Genomic DNA, 13406 nt, shown 5'->3' with positions numbered 1-13406 from the left:
TTTAAGTATAAGAAAAAGAATAAGAATATGAAACCTTGGATAACTAAGGGTCTTGCAAATGCGTGTAAAAAGAAAAAAAATTTATATAGGGATTATATAACACAGAGAACTAAGAATGCGGAAATGAAATACAAAGTTTATAAAAATAAGTTGGTATTAATATTGAGGAAAGCCAAGAAAGACTACTATAATAAACTTTTTCAGGAAAACAAGAATAATATTAAGGGCATTTGGAATATTTTTAAGGAGGTATTGGGTAACAAGAACACACCCTTAGATCGCCCTAATTATTTTATTAAGAATAATCAAGTTGTCGAAGACAAGACTGAAGTAGCAAACGAATTCAATTGATTTTTTTGTAAATGTTGGACCCACTTTAGCAAATTTAATTAGGAAAAATTACGAAGCCTGGAAAGCAGAAAGTAGAGTGGTTAATTCCACATTCTTGGCTGATATTACCATAAAAGAAATAGTAGCAATTGTAGAAAACTTTAAAAATAAAAAATATACTGACTGTGATGGTATAGACATGGTTGTAATTAAAAAGACTTTAGATTGTATAAGTATTCCTCTTTGCTATATTTTTAATCTTTCGTTACAATCAGTATTTCCTGATCGAATGAAAGTGGCAAAAGTGATACCCTTATATAAATCAGGAGATAAGCATAGTTTTAACAATTATAGGCCAGTGTCTCTTTTGTCACAGTTTTCAAAAGTGCTCGAAAAACTTTTTGCGCAAAGACTTGATAGTTTTATTGAAAAATATCAACTAATAAATGAAAATCAATTTGGATTTCATAAAAATAGATCAACGGCATTAGTATTGTTGACTTTCATTGACGATATTTCATCTGCAACCCATAATAATAAATATACAGTGGGGGTATTTGTTGATTTAAAAATAGCTTTTGATATGTTACAACATTCTATTTTGATTTCTAAAGTGTATAATTATGGTGTGAGAGGCGTGGCATTGAATTGGTTAAGGAGTTATTTAGAAAATAGGTTGCAATATGTACATTATCTCGGCAATACCTCTGAAAGATTGAAGATTTTATGTGGCGTTCCTCAAGGTTCTATTTTGGGACCTAAACTTTTTAATTTATATATTAATGATATCTGTGACGTATCAAAAAGGTTAAATTCTATTTTATTTGCAGATGACACAAATTTTTATTGCTCTGGAGAGAATTTGAAAGATTTGGTTGAAATTATGACTTCTGAGATGTTAAGATTGAAAAAATGGTTTGATGTTGCCCACCTCTCAATTTTAAATACACTTAGACATGGAGGGCTATCAGGAGGGACTATGCGCTTACCTGCTGCTCCTTGGCAGGTAGCTCCATGCCCTCCTGGGTTTTAATTGCACCTTAGAACACACATGCATCAACACTACAATGAGCAGGTGGAGGGAGGTTTGGAGTCTTCTCCCACCCCCGTTCTCTGCGGCCTGCTGGAGCGGGAGGGCTAGGAGGAGTTGGCCGTCCGACTGCGGTCTGGGGTGTGGGGCCTCCCTGCTGCTACGGAGTCGGGGTGGTCTGCCTCTCCCCACCGCAGGGAAAAGGGTAACAGCACCTGGGTCTGGGTGCAGTTCCCCCCTCCAGGGGCAAGGGTACCTAGACCCGGTTTGTAGAGTACGCTTGGGGAGTGTGATCGTGTGTACAGCGTCTCTTTATGTCTGTCTCCACGTTGGTTGAGTGTGGAGTAAGTGCACATGAGAGCATGAGGGTGGGAATGGATGTTTGTGTCTGTGTGTGCCTGTATGTCTGTGTCTATATGTCAGGTTGGGTGTCAGACGCCACCTCTCTGGGGACACCTCAGGCCCTCCAAGGTTTGGAGGCCTATCTCCACCCACCACCACTTCCCCTGCCGGTGGCGGACTCCCTCAGGTGTCGGTGCGTTGGTGGTTCTTTGTGTCTGGGGGCAATGGCGTGTCCAGTGGGGTGGCCTGGGGGGGCACAGGCCACCCCCCAACCAGACTGGCCACCCCAGGTGCCACCCCGAAGATAAAACAATAAAATTTAATGAAATATCAAATGCACGATTATGGTTTCACAGTGAAGCTCAGATATCCGAGTGTAAGTGAATGCAGCATCGGCTTCTGCACTATGCGCATCATGTTAGCAAAGGTAGGAGAGCCAAGCACGAAAGACAGCACCGCAGAAAACATTTTTTCGGCGAAAGATTAACAAGTTAACATAGCTGGACTAGCCATCGGACGTTTGCATGGTGGGCTGATGACTTATTTATGAGAGGTGGTGGATTGGCCAGATGCAGGCCGATGTGTAAAAATAAGTCAGTTGTTTGGTGGTGGCTATGGCGGAGCTTCCACAGAGGCAACAGGTGGATGAGGGAGGGAAGGTGAGGCAGGAGGAGGAGAGACCCGAGGCGGCCGCCAGTCCGACTGTCAGGTGAACTGAACTTCAGGTAAGAAGTTATGACCTGCAGTCTATCTGGGTCACATATGAACCAAGTTTAGGTGCAGTTTATTTTCGCTGTGCTGACTTTTTACAGTCAGTTACAATACCTCATACTGCGTGAGCTAGCATGAGACTTTATACAGCTGTTCGGTTGCTATGATGTTACTGATAGTGAACTTTATTTTATTCATAAGGTTAGTTAGTAGAGTTGCCAACAGCTCCTTAAAAACATGGGATGGTCCATCATTCAGAGAAAATATTACGCGTTTCGTATTGAGCTGAGAAGAGACGCAGTTTGTCCCGAACTTCAGCTAGGATGGAAAAAGACACAAAGCTGGAGTTATTCTGTCTTTACAGCTGCCTCTTCTATTGCTACTTCAATCATGAAACTGATCAATGATCAGCTGATCGGCTCTCTTGTTTGTTTATCACTCACTTTGCACCAGAAAGAGGAAACCAGCAGATGTCGCGCTAAACAACAGCAGCACGTTTAAGCTTGATCAGCTGTTGTTAGAATTTATTTAATATTAATTTCTAGTATCAGCTGATGTTTGCTGGAGCCACAGCTGTAAAGCTGCTGGTCATGATGTCGGTTTGGATATGTGGTGAGAGGGAAACATGAAGATGAAACCAGGAGATGTCCTTACTGAATCATCAGAGCTGAACAGGTGATGGAGAAACAGGTTTACCTTTTAGGTGACATGGATGAGTTGAAGGGAAGTTATGAACTGTTTCTTAGAGACAAATAACACCAGGATCCTTTTCTAAGTAGCTGACAGCTGGTAACTGTGCAGGGGCGGGTCTAGCAAAGTGTTGCCAGGGGGGCAGGTAGGGCATTAACAGGGAGAGGGGGGCACAAAGAAATACTTTTCTTTTTTATTCTCATTTAAAATATCTCGCTTTTATTAAATAATTATCTGAATCTTGCGAACAAAGTTTTTATCTGACGTAAAATGTATAGAAATCATACATATACCAAAAAGACTGTACATCACTGTCACAACAGGGTTTGTTTTCATTCAAAGGCTTTATGGCTTTAATACCTGGTGGGCCGGTCTGTAATCAAAATGCCCAATTTTCTGTCCCGGTCCAGCCCTGCAGGTTAATACTGGCAGTGTCACCGTGCCAGCTGACTGTATTTTATCATCAGCCAGTGTTGTTCTTTATCAATATTACCAAAGTTTACCATAAGGCAGCATAGAAAGTATTTACTTGCTTTCAGGTTTTATTCAAATGTTAGTCTTTTCAGTTGTTTCTCCACTTTTTTCCTGTTTCAAAATCAAACACCAGTTTGTGAGAAGATTATCTTCTTTTTTTTTTTTTAACAGGCATTGGTTTTGCATTGGCATTGGCTAATTTGCCAGTTGTTTGTTAAAAATGTTCGTATTTTAATATTCAAAAATGTTTTTGCCCAAAACATATGTGCAGTATATGTCAGTAAAAATACTATGCAAATATTGATGTCCTTGAATGTTGAGTAAACACTGACTGATTGTATCTCTTGTACTTTATCAACGCAGTATCTAAAAACTTTGCACCGTAGTGGTTAAAATCTCATTCTAATAAGAGTTAAAAGCGCATTCGGTTATTAGGTTTATAGGATTATTGAATTATGGTTAACAGTTGGTAGAATTGTTTTTAACATTATCTGCCAATTACATCTGCCACCCTTCTCCAAATCTGTGCCCCTACCTGGCCCCCCCAACAAAAATTTTCTAGAAACGCCACTGTCTGGGGGTGGGTGTCCAGGTACACACCAGCTCACTCCTTGGCGGCCGCTTATCGGGGCCTGGAGCCTGGGGCTCGCTCGGGCCCCTTCGGAGGTGGGGTGCCCCCGGCCTCTCGGCCTGGGGCTCGGTCACTCAGGCACAGCTGGGGGCCGGCGGAGCTCACGGGCGCGTCACTGCAACCCCCCCTGGCTTCTGCTCCGCGGCTGCTGAGTGAGCCCTCATCTGGGACTCTCCTCAGCTCTTTCCGCTACAGTGGCGCGGCTGCCCCTCTGTTGGTCTTCCATGGTCTCTTGTGTTCTGGGGGCCTCTGGATGTCTGGAGTTTTGATCTCCTCCATACCTGCTTCATACCCTGGAGGACGGGGCTGTGGCCCCCCCACACTCCCTAGCAGATCGTTACATGGAGAAACCTTTGGAATACAAGCATGCTGATCCACACGGGTGTTCACTGCTCGTAGACCCAAATTACACCTTTCTTGGCTACTACTTCGAAGCACATCTGTCCTGCGTGCTGCACAACAACATTGAATATTTAGTATTTACTGCTGTTTACACTTAGCTAGATTAATGCGATGGTGTTGTGTTTAGTATGTTGCTTTGTTTTTTTTGCTTGTTTTCTATTTTTCTCTCAACAGGTGATCCAGGAGATTTTTTTTTCTCCCCCCCTTTCTCACTGTCCCTCTCCCCTTCTGTTTTTCCTTTCCTTCCTCTTTCTTTCTCCCTTTCCTATCCCTCACTCATGTCTGTCCCGTCTGTAACATCTGAAAATAAAATATAATAAATAATAAAAACAAAGATCGACCAAATGGACCAATACGGCAATGCCACGATGATCCATTTGGCAAAGTAAATCCATTGGGCATCCTTGTTGGTCTTCAGACAACAATTCTGATGGCTAAAGAACCAAATGGGACAGGCGAAAAAATAAAAATAAAAAATAAAAAATGGTTTGATGTAAATAAATTATCTTTGAATCTGACAAAAACGAAATTCATGATATTTGGCAGTCATGCAAAGGAGGATGAAGTCATTATGTCCATTGATGGAGAATTGATTGAAAGAGTTACTGAATTTCGTTTTTTGGGTGTAATAGTAGATGAAAATTTGGAAATCTAATATTGAGTATATTAGAAAGAAGATGGTTAAAAACATTTATATTTTGGGAAATGTAAGAGATTTATTAGATTATAAAACAATGCACATTTTATATTTTTCATTGTTTTTCTCATATTTTAGTTACTGTGTTGAAGTTTGGGGGAATACATATGAGAATACTATAAAACCTCTAAACTTATTACAGAAGAAAGTGATACGAATGATTCATAATGTTAAATATAGAGAACATACAAATAAATTATTTATAAAATCAAAATTATTAAAATTAGGAGATTTAGTGAAATTACGGACACTATTAATTATGTTTAAGGCTAATAATAATATTTTGCCCTTTAAGTTACAGAGTATTTTTGATGTGTTCAGAGGGAGAAGATAGCAGAAGGAAATTGTATTTTAAGCATCAGTTAGCTAGGACTACACAAAGATTAATGAGTCCAACGGTTAGGGGTATACGACTGGAACTCACTTCATTATAATTTAAAGAATTGTATAAGTTTACATTGTTTTAAAAAGTGTTACATGCTTAAAGCGATAACTCAATATGAAGAATGTGAATGAAATTGGAGTTCATTGAAAATGGATCCATTATAATTTTTTGTTTTATTTATTTTATTTTTATTTTCTCCTTGTTATTATGTGGAGTGGTATATTCTGATTGTAAATTTGTTGTTTGGTTTGGGTTAGGACCGGAGATAAATGTTAATGTTAGTTTGTTCCCTGATTTTTGGTGCCCACTTGTAATATAAGTTTGAATGTAGATAGGGGGCGGGGTTTAATAAGAATATTTTCTTCTTCCTGCTCCTTTTCACACATGGTTGTAGTGCTTTATTGATAGAAAGTGTGGTTGGTTTGTTTGATCTGTTGTACCAAGTGTGAAATAAATAAATGAATGAATGAATGAATGTTGAATTCTCTCACAGCTGTTCTATTCCTATGTTGTTGCAGTAAATTAATGACTAACCTCGTATTGTGGATGGATTATTTCAGTTGTTCTCCTGACTGGAGTTTGGTCCGTTTACAGCATCCTGCCATGCGATTGCATTTGTTTCCGAATTCAGAACCCTCACGGTAACTTTTATTATAATGTGTATATATTATAATATTATTACGAGGCGCACTGTGGATTTTTGAGAAAATTAAAGGAGATGTTTTTCTTTTCTGTCTCAAAGGAGCAGACACCAGGCAAGGTCGGACTGAATGAGGAGGATCCACAGCAGACTGCCACATTTGGTGCTCGGAGAAGATAGCCCTAATAATCCTTTGTTATTGTAATTGTTTGTTATTGTAGAGCCCGTTTCAAGATTATCCTTTCTGTGAAGCAGACCAATGGTTCACACAAAGGTACAGTGCTGTAAACTTGTAATTTCAACTGCTGAAGCAAATTAAATGTTTTTAAATGACAGATATTTTTCCTAAAGTCTTGAAAAATTTTGAACATGACAAGCAGTGATGGTAACAGGTCCTCCCCTCCTTGTTTCATGACCCAGATTTGTGATATTTCCATGTGTGTTTATGAGGAAAGTTGAACGGTTCTGGAAAAAGCATGCATGTAGTTATTTTCACTGAGATGTGAGTGCTAACAAAATAGATATATTTGAACTGACTTTAGCAGTGTGCTAGCTAAATGCTAAACCAACATTATGAGAAACTCATGAAAGTCTCATGGATGATGTGATGATGTGAACCCAGTTCATATTCTCTGAGCTTTTACAGTGACCTCTGACCTCTGACCTGTACCTACAGCACTGACCTATAACAGTGAGCACCACTTGTTTCTTCAGCAGGATCTTTCCCTCCCTGCTGTAGACGGTGCAGGTGTAGCTGTTTGTGTTCGTGGGGTATTTCAGGGTCAGACTGAAGTCTCCAGTTTTCAACAGGCCTTCATTCATCTTCGTTCGATCTGTGTAAAACTCGTCCTGTTGTTCAGGTTCATCAGGGCCATTCACATACACGTGGACCTTCCTGTCATTGTTGTCCATCCACTCCACTTTAGCATCTTTGGGGAGGTGAAGTGTGCCTTTGCAGGGCAGCTGGACAGACTCCACCCCTGAATCCACCACCACCTGGTAAACTGAGAGGACGACAAAGCACAACATGATGACATCAGCAGCAGCTGTGGTGGTCACATGACCTCCCTGTCCCCTCCTTGTCTTCTGGTCTCAGTCAGATTGTGTCTCAGTTTGTTCCTGATGTGTTCCTGACTCGTTCTTTGGTAACTAGTCTGCAGCGTCCTGTAAAGTGCTGCAGACATGTTGGATGAAGAAGAACAGACAGACTGAGCCTCCACAGTCGGCCATGTCTCACACACATCAGCACAGAAACCATGAAGATCTCATGTGTCTGAACATCTGAAGCTCTCCACCACATGACTGAGCACAACTCAAGGAGGAACATTTACTGAAGCTGCTGCAACATTTACTGTCAGCACATGTTTCCATGTCAGCTGCTGTTTACCACCACAGAAGAAGAACAGCTTGTCCACATGCAGCCTCTGTGTCAGATCAATGCAGTGAAGCACACACACTGTTTAGTAAAGTCATGTTGTGGAGCTGTTTCACTGATCAATGACTGAGTCTGAAGGAGGTTTTCTGACTTCTGGAACAAACCTGGAAGTTTCTCTTCAGCTCTCTGTATCAGCTGTTTGTAACTCTCAACTCTTTCAGCTTCTGGAACAAGTTTGTGTGAGCCGCAGTCAAGGAGCCACCAGAGGACACCTGCTGACCATCGGCATTATGGGTAGTGTAGTAGGAGACACTCACCTGACATGAAATAGTGCCGGAAATGAAATAAAAGACCTCCAGAAACCCCAAGAACAACCAGGATAATTGGGAGAGCTATGGCCCAAGATGGGAATGGCTCTGTGTAGAAAACAATAATAGACCATAATATTAAAACATCATCATAATATTATGACAACATCTACAGCACCACTGACCTTTATCTACATCTCTGACCTTTGACCTGCAGCTCTACTTTCTGTCTCAGGATGTCTTTGTCCCTGTAGATGGTGCAGATGTATCCTCCACTGTCTCTCTTTGTGGGGTTTTTCAGGATCAGACTGAGGTCTCCAGTTCTCAGCAGGTCTTCATTCACTGTTGTTCGGTCTCTGTAAAGGCCGTCCTGGTCATTAAGTTGGTCGCCTTCGTTTGCATACATATGGACCATCATGAGTTCTGGGTCAGAGCGAGTCCACTCCACTGTGCTGTCCTCAGGCAGGTAAGGTTTTGTTTTGCAGGGCAGGATGATAGACTCTAAGCCTTCAGTCACCTTCATCTCCACCTGCTGGTCTGAGAGGACAATAAATCACAATATGAAATAGTCATCTGGGATATGAGCATTAGTGTTGCTAATCTATGTCTCTGTGGTAATACATCATCATTTGGCCTCTTTTTTCCCATTGAAAGCTAAACTGGATCTTTAACGTTAACAATTTAATCATCGTTTGATCATTTCCAGCATTAAAAAATCCTTGATGCCATGGAAACATTGTTTAATGCACACAAAACCTTTATATTAGACACTTATAAAAGTTTTTATAATTTAAATGTAATGTATTTTAAACTATGTTTTCTTTTTTTGCAGTTTGTTTATTTTTTGACTGATCAGAAATCTCATTTTGAATTTGATGACAGCAGGATATCGCAAAAAAACGTTGGAATAAGGGAACAAAAGCCTGTAAAAGAAATTGTTACTGAAAAGAAAAAGTCCACAGAGCAAAGGGGATGTACATACAAAGCACTAAATTGATCTAGCCCATCTAGTGGTCTATATGTAAGTACAGTGGAACCTCGACTTACGAAATAAATTCGTTCCAGAGCGTCTTTCGTAAGTCAAAATTTTCGTTAAGTCGGAGCACCTTTTTCCATCGCCTTTTGAGTGAGGCGATGCTGGCTGAAGACAAAGTTCTTGGTGGAGGAGGACCTTGCTCATATTTGTCAATAATTTCTCTCTTTGTTTCCATCGAGAGCACCTTACGCTTCTTCTTTTCACTCGAATCACTTGCAGAAAGTTTTTTCGGCCCCATTATGAATGAACGGTAGGCTAATTGCATATGAGAAGCACACGAAATAGCGCACTGCAACAATGATACGTCTTTCATATGGAACAGCAAAACGCAAGTACAAAAGCCAAGGGGTTATCACATGATTCGGAAGGCATTGTGGGAATTCTGGTCTCTGCCAGCGGATTTCGTTATGCGGGCATTTTGCGGTACCATGGGCAGAAATACTGCCATTAAGAGCCTTCTTAACTTGAATTCTTCGTTAAATGGGGTCTTCGTAAGGCGGGGCTCCACTGGATGAGAATTTTATATCTAATTATAAAATCAACTGTAAAGCAGATAAATAAAAAGCGCTTCAAGGTTGCTTGCTACAATGCATTAGGAGCCTGGCTGCAGCATTTTGTATCACTTAGAGACATAAATAAAGCTTTTTTTCTAAGCTTGTAAACTAGACATTACAGTAATCCACCACAATGACACAAATGCATGAATACATTTATGCATTTACGTACAGGAGACTATTAGAATTTAGAAATGTTCTGGACTGGACTCATAACTCAGACGCCCTCTACAGGAAAGGGCAGAGCAGGCTGTACCTGCTGCGGAGACTCAGGTCATTTGGAGTGGAGGGCCCACTCCTGAAGACCTTCTATGACTCTGTGGTGGCTTCTGCTATCTTTTATGGTGTGGTCTGCTGGGGCGGCAGCATCTCTGCTGGGGACAGGAAGAGACTGAACAGGGTGATCCGAAGGGCCAGCTCTGTTCTAGGATGCCCTCTGGACCCAGTGGAGGTGGTGAGTGACAGGAGAACGGCGGCTAAGCTGTCATCCCTGTTGGACAACGTCTCCCACCCCATGCAGCAGACTGTGACAGCACTGAGCAGCTCCTTCAGTGGGAGACTGCGGCACCCACGGTGTGGGACGGAGAGATTTCGCAGGTCTTTCCTCCCCACTGCTGTCAGACTCCACAACAAAGACTTTAACTGAACAAACACACACATCCACACATGTGCAATAACACTAAGTGCAATAATCTTTTCTGGCATCGTTGTATTTTTACTCAGTTGTATATAGTATTCGTATTCTATTTTTATCTTATTGTATATTTTATTCTATTTTATTCTACTGTATATAGTATTTTATTTTATTCTATTCTGTACAGCTGTGTACTGTATTTATTCTTATTGTATTCTAATTTTTGCCTCATAACTTTTGCACTGTCCACTTCCTGCTGTGACAAAACAAATTTCCCACGTGTGGGACTAATAAAGGTTATCTTATCTTATCTTAAAGGAACGTCAAAGAGATTTTACATATAAGTCAAGAATCAAATACAGAAAGATTACAAACACTGGACAGAAATCCTTTGACTGATTCTTAAAAGCATTTATGGAGAAGCTGTAGTCATAGTCTGAGTCTTGTGTGAATATAAAAAAAAAGTTTATTAGTAGAGAGCAGTTATCAGGGACACAGAGTGGACTGTGGAGGATAGTCTATCCAGCTGTCGAGGCTTAAAAGACAGACACAGTTGGGTGTCATCAGCATAGAATTGATATCATTTAATGACATCAGCTAAATAAAGGATATCAAATTAAAATAATGGATCCAGAATTGAGCCTTGCACTACCCCACAGATTAGAGCAGCAGTGTCAGAGGAGGGTTTGCTTACCCTGAGACAAAAAGTCTTTCTAGACGAGTAGGAGGAACCTTCCTCCTACTGTGCTGAACCAGAGATACCAGCCAGCATCTTAAGCATTAAATAAAATATTATAGTCAACGGAATCAAAGGGACTTCCACCCACCAAGGAAGCTAACATTGCTGATGACAGCAGGACATCCTCAAGCAGACCCAATGTAACCGTAACCTGCTCTTTGGAAGCATCCCACATTCCAGACAAGTTTTAACAAAAGCTGGTTAAATACAGTGTACCAAAGAACTCAGCACTTGTTAGCTTGTCTTTACTAAATGAATTCTTGAGTTTCACTGGGAGCCAGTATTTACTAGAAAAGGCTTCAGCAAGTGGTAAAAACCTCAACATTTCTGAAGAGTGTTACACAGTTTTGACAACTAAATACGGTCATCAGAAAATATAAAATATTATGTATTTATGTATCCTCTGAGGGGGGGTGGCTGTGGCTCAGGTGGTAGAGCAGATCAGCTACTGATCGGAAGGTTGGTGGTTTGATCCTTGGCTTCCCCAGTCTGCATGCCAAACATCCTTGGGCAAGATACTAACCCCAAGTTGCCCTCCGATGCATTCATCGGAATATGAATGTGTGTGAATGTAGTTTAGTTTGCACTTGAGTTTAGAAGTGCTTGTATGAGTGGGTGAATGAGGCATGTTGTATAGAGCGCTTTGAGTACTCCGGGAGAGTAGAAAAGCGTTATATAAGAATCAGTCCATTCTGCTGTTGTGGCTAGGGATGGGTGTCGATTTCTATAATCGTTTAGATTCTGATTCATAAGGTCTCGATTTGATTTGATCCTCGATTCAGTTCAATTTTGACTCAGACAGTGAGAAATATTATAATTCTGATCATTTATCAGTACATTTCCATATTTTTATATCTATATATAAAAACAAAGCTGACACTTGTGAGACTTCAGAGGTGTGAGCATCACAGTGGATGCCTTTGTGTCAAAGTGAAAATAAAACACAGAAAAACCTTTTTCTAGCCTAGCTTTTTATATTACCTTAGAATATTTTGCAGTAGATCAAAAATGAAAGAAAACCATGAATCAACATATTAAGTGACTGACAGAGAGCCATCCAGGAAGTGTGATTCTATTGTGGTGGAAGTAAAATGGCAAAAGTAAGAGGGAATTAAAGACGATGTTTATCAAATGTGAAGCTTAGTTTTGATCTACTTTTGCTGCTGGTTCAGTAAATTTTGGTCAGAGAGTGACAAAACCTGCAGCTTCAGAATCAGTGAGATCTCGCCTTTTAGTCCTGATGGCGTGTCTGTGTATGTGCCGTCGAGTGAAATGGTCTGTGCTTTGTGTTTAGGTGTTTGTGTGGAATCAATGTACCTGCTGTCATTTGGTGTTTTAGCTGTCTGGTGGTTGTTAAAATAGTTTTGTGAGCTGAGATTCAGGTGTTCCTGGCAAAAACCATTTATATTTAAAAATCAATTCAGGATTTAATGAATCAATATCGCTTTATTCAAGCTAAAATCGTACCTTAGTTGTGGCTTCCATGGAGCTTAGATCTAAAATGTTGGTCTTTGTTTATAACAGAATTGCCAAAACACTCTTTGTTAGGCCTGCGCTCACAGGCCTCACTGATTCAGAGACTTATCCCCATGAGCGAAGCAAGACAACCAGAGATTGATGGGTTTTAACTTGCAAGGGAAGCCGGTCGGATCAGTTGTCTGGGATCTCACCTGATCCCACACAACGCCAAAGAACCAGCGTCCCCTTGCAGCCTTTATTCAGTCAACACACAACCCCATTGTAAAACCCATATGGTGTGTCATAAAAGTTAAAGGGACTGTGTGTGTGTGTGTGTGTGTGTGTGTGTGTGTGTGTGTGTGTGTGCTCATCCGAGCATCCGAGTCATCTCACCCCTCCTGTATACGGTTTAACCCCTTTAACGATCTCTCATATACCGGTGCAGGTGAGACAATCTTATATGGAATGTGCCTGCAGTTAAACACTAATAGCTAAACCTCCTCCACCATCTTGCATGTACGGTAGAAACAGAAAAATATCTAAACATGCAGTTTAAGAAAACTGCATGTCATTGTTGTGTTTAAGACAAATTTAAACACAACAATGGCAACTTTTAACCAAATCAATCTAACCTGTTTAACGTCTGATCTGTCTACAGTACTGACTCCTGAGCTGTATAAAGAGCAGGTGTTGGCATTTCTTGCTGACCTTTGACCTGTAGCTGTATAACTGTCAGTGTCAGCTCTTCTCTTCCAAAACTGATGGAGCAGGTGTAGTTGCCGCTGTCGGTCAGTTGTGGTTTTCTCAGAGTGAGGCTGAAGTCTAAAGTGTGCAGAGCATCACGCCTCATCGATGTGCGCCTGCTGTAACGCTGGTTTTGTCCTCTAAGGTCATCTCTTCCTTCTCGCTGTAGGTGGACAGAGTTGGGATGAAGATCATTGCGCATCCACATCATTGTGGGGTCCTCGGG

At 40.9% G+C, this 13406-nt stretch overlaps 2 protein-coding genes across 2 annotated transcripts in view; one reads left to right on the top strand and one right to left on the bottom strand.

Moving 5' to 3' along the window:
* The window catches only part of LOC113017972 (uncharacterized), a 286973-nt gene that overhangs the window by 86817 nt on the left and 186750 nt on the right, over positions 1 to 13406 (top strand). The window lies entirely within an intron of this gene.
* LOC113017965 (uncharacterized) overlaps positions 1 to 13406 on the bottom strand; it is a 49237-nt gene that overhangs the window by 34728 nt on the left and 1103 nt on the right. The window contains exons 2-5 of the mRNA XM_026161045.1: positions 13145 to 13406; positions 8220 to 8552; positions 8025 to 8123; positions 7016 to 7336 (exon numbers count right to left, since the gene is read on the bottom strand). The exon at positions 13145 to 13406 is cut by the window's right edge and continues 86 nt beyond it. Coding sequence (XP_026016830.1) covers positions 7016 to 7336; positions 8025 to 8123; positions 8220 to 8552; positions 13145 to 13406 — 1015 coding nt within the window. The remainder of the gene's footprint in view (positions 1 to 7015; positions 7337 to 8024; positions 8124 to 8219; positions 8553 to 13144) is intronic.

This window comes from Astatotilapia calliptera, unplaced genomic scaffold (assembly GCF_900246225.1).
Source record: "Astatotilapia calliptera unplaced genomic scaffold, fAstCal1.2 U_scaffold_3, whole genome shotgun sequence".
Classification (NCBI taxonomy): Eukaryota; Metazoa; Chordata; class Actinopteri; order Cichliformes; family Cichlidae; genus Astatotilapia; species Astatotilapia calliptera.
Note: the sequence above shows the minus strand (reverse complement) of the source record. Positions and strands in the feature narration are given on the sequence as shown.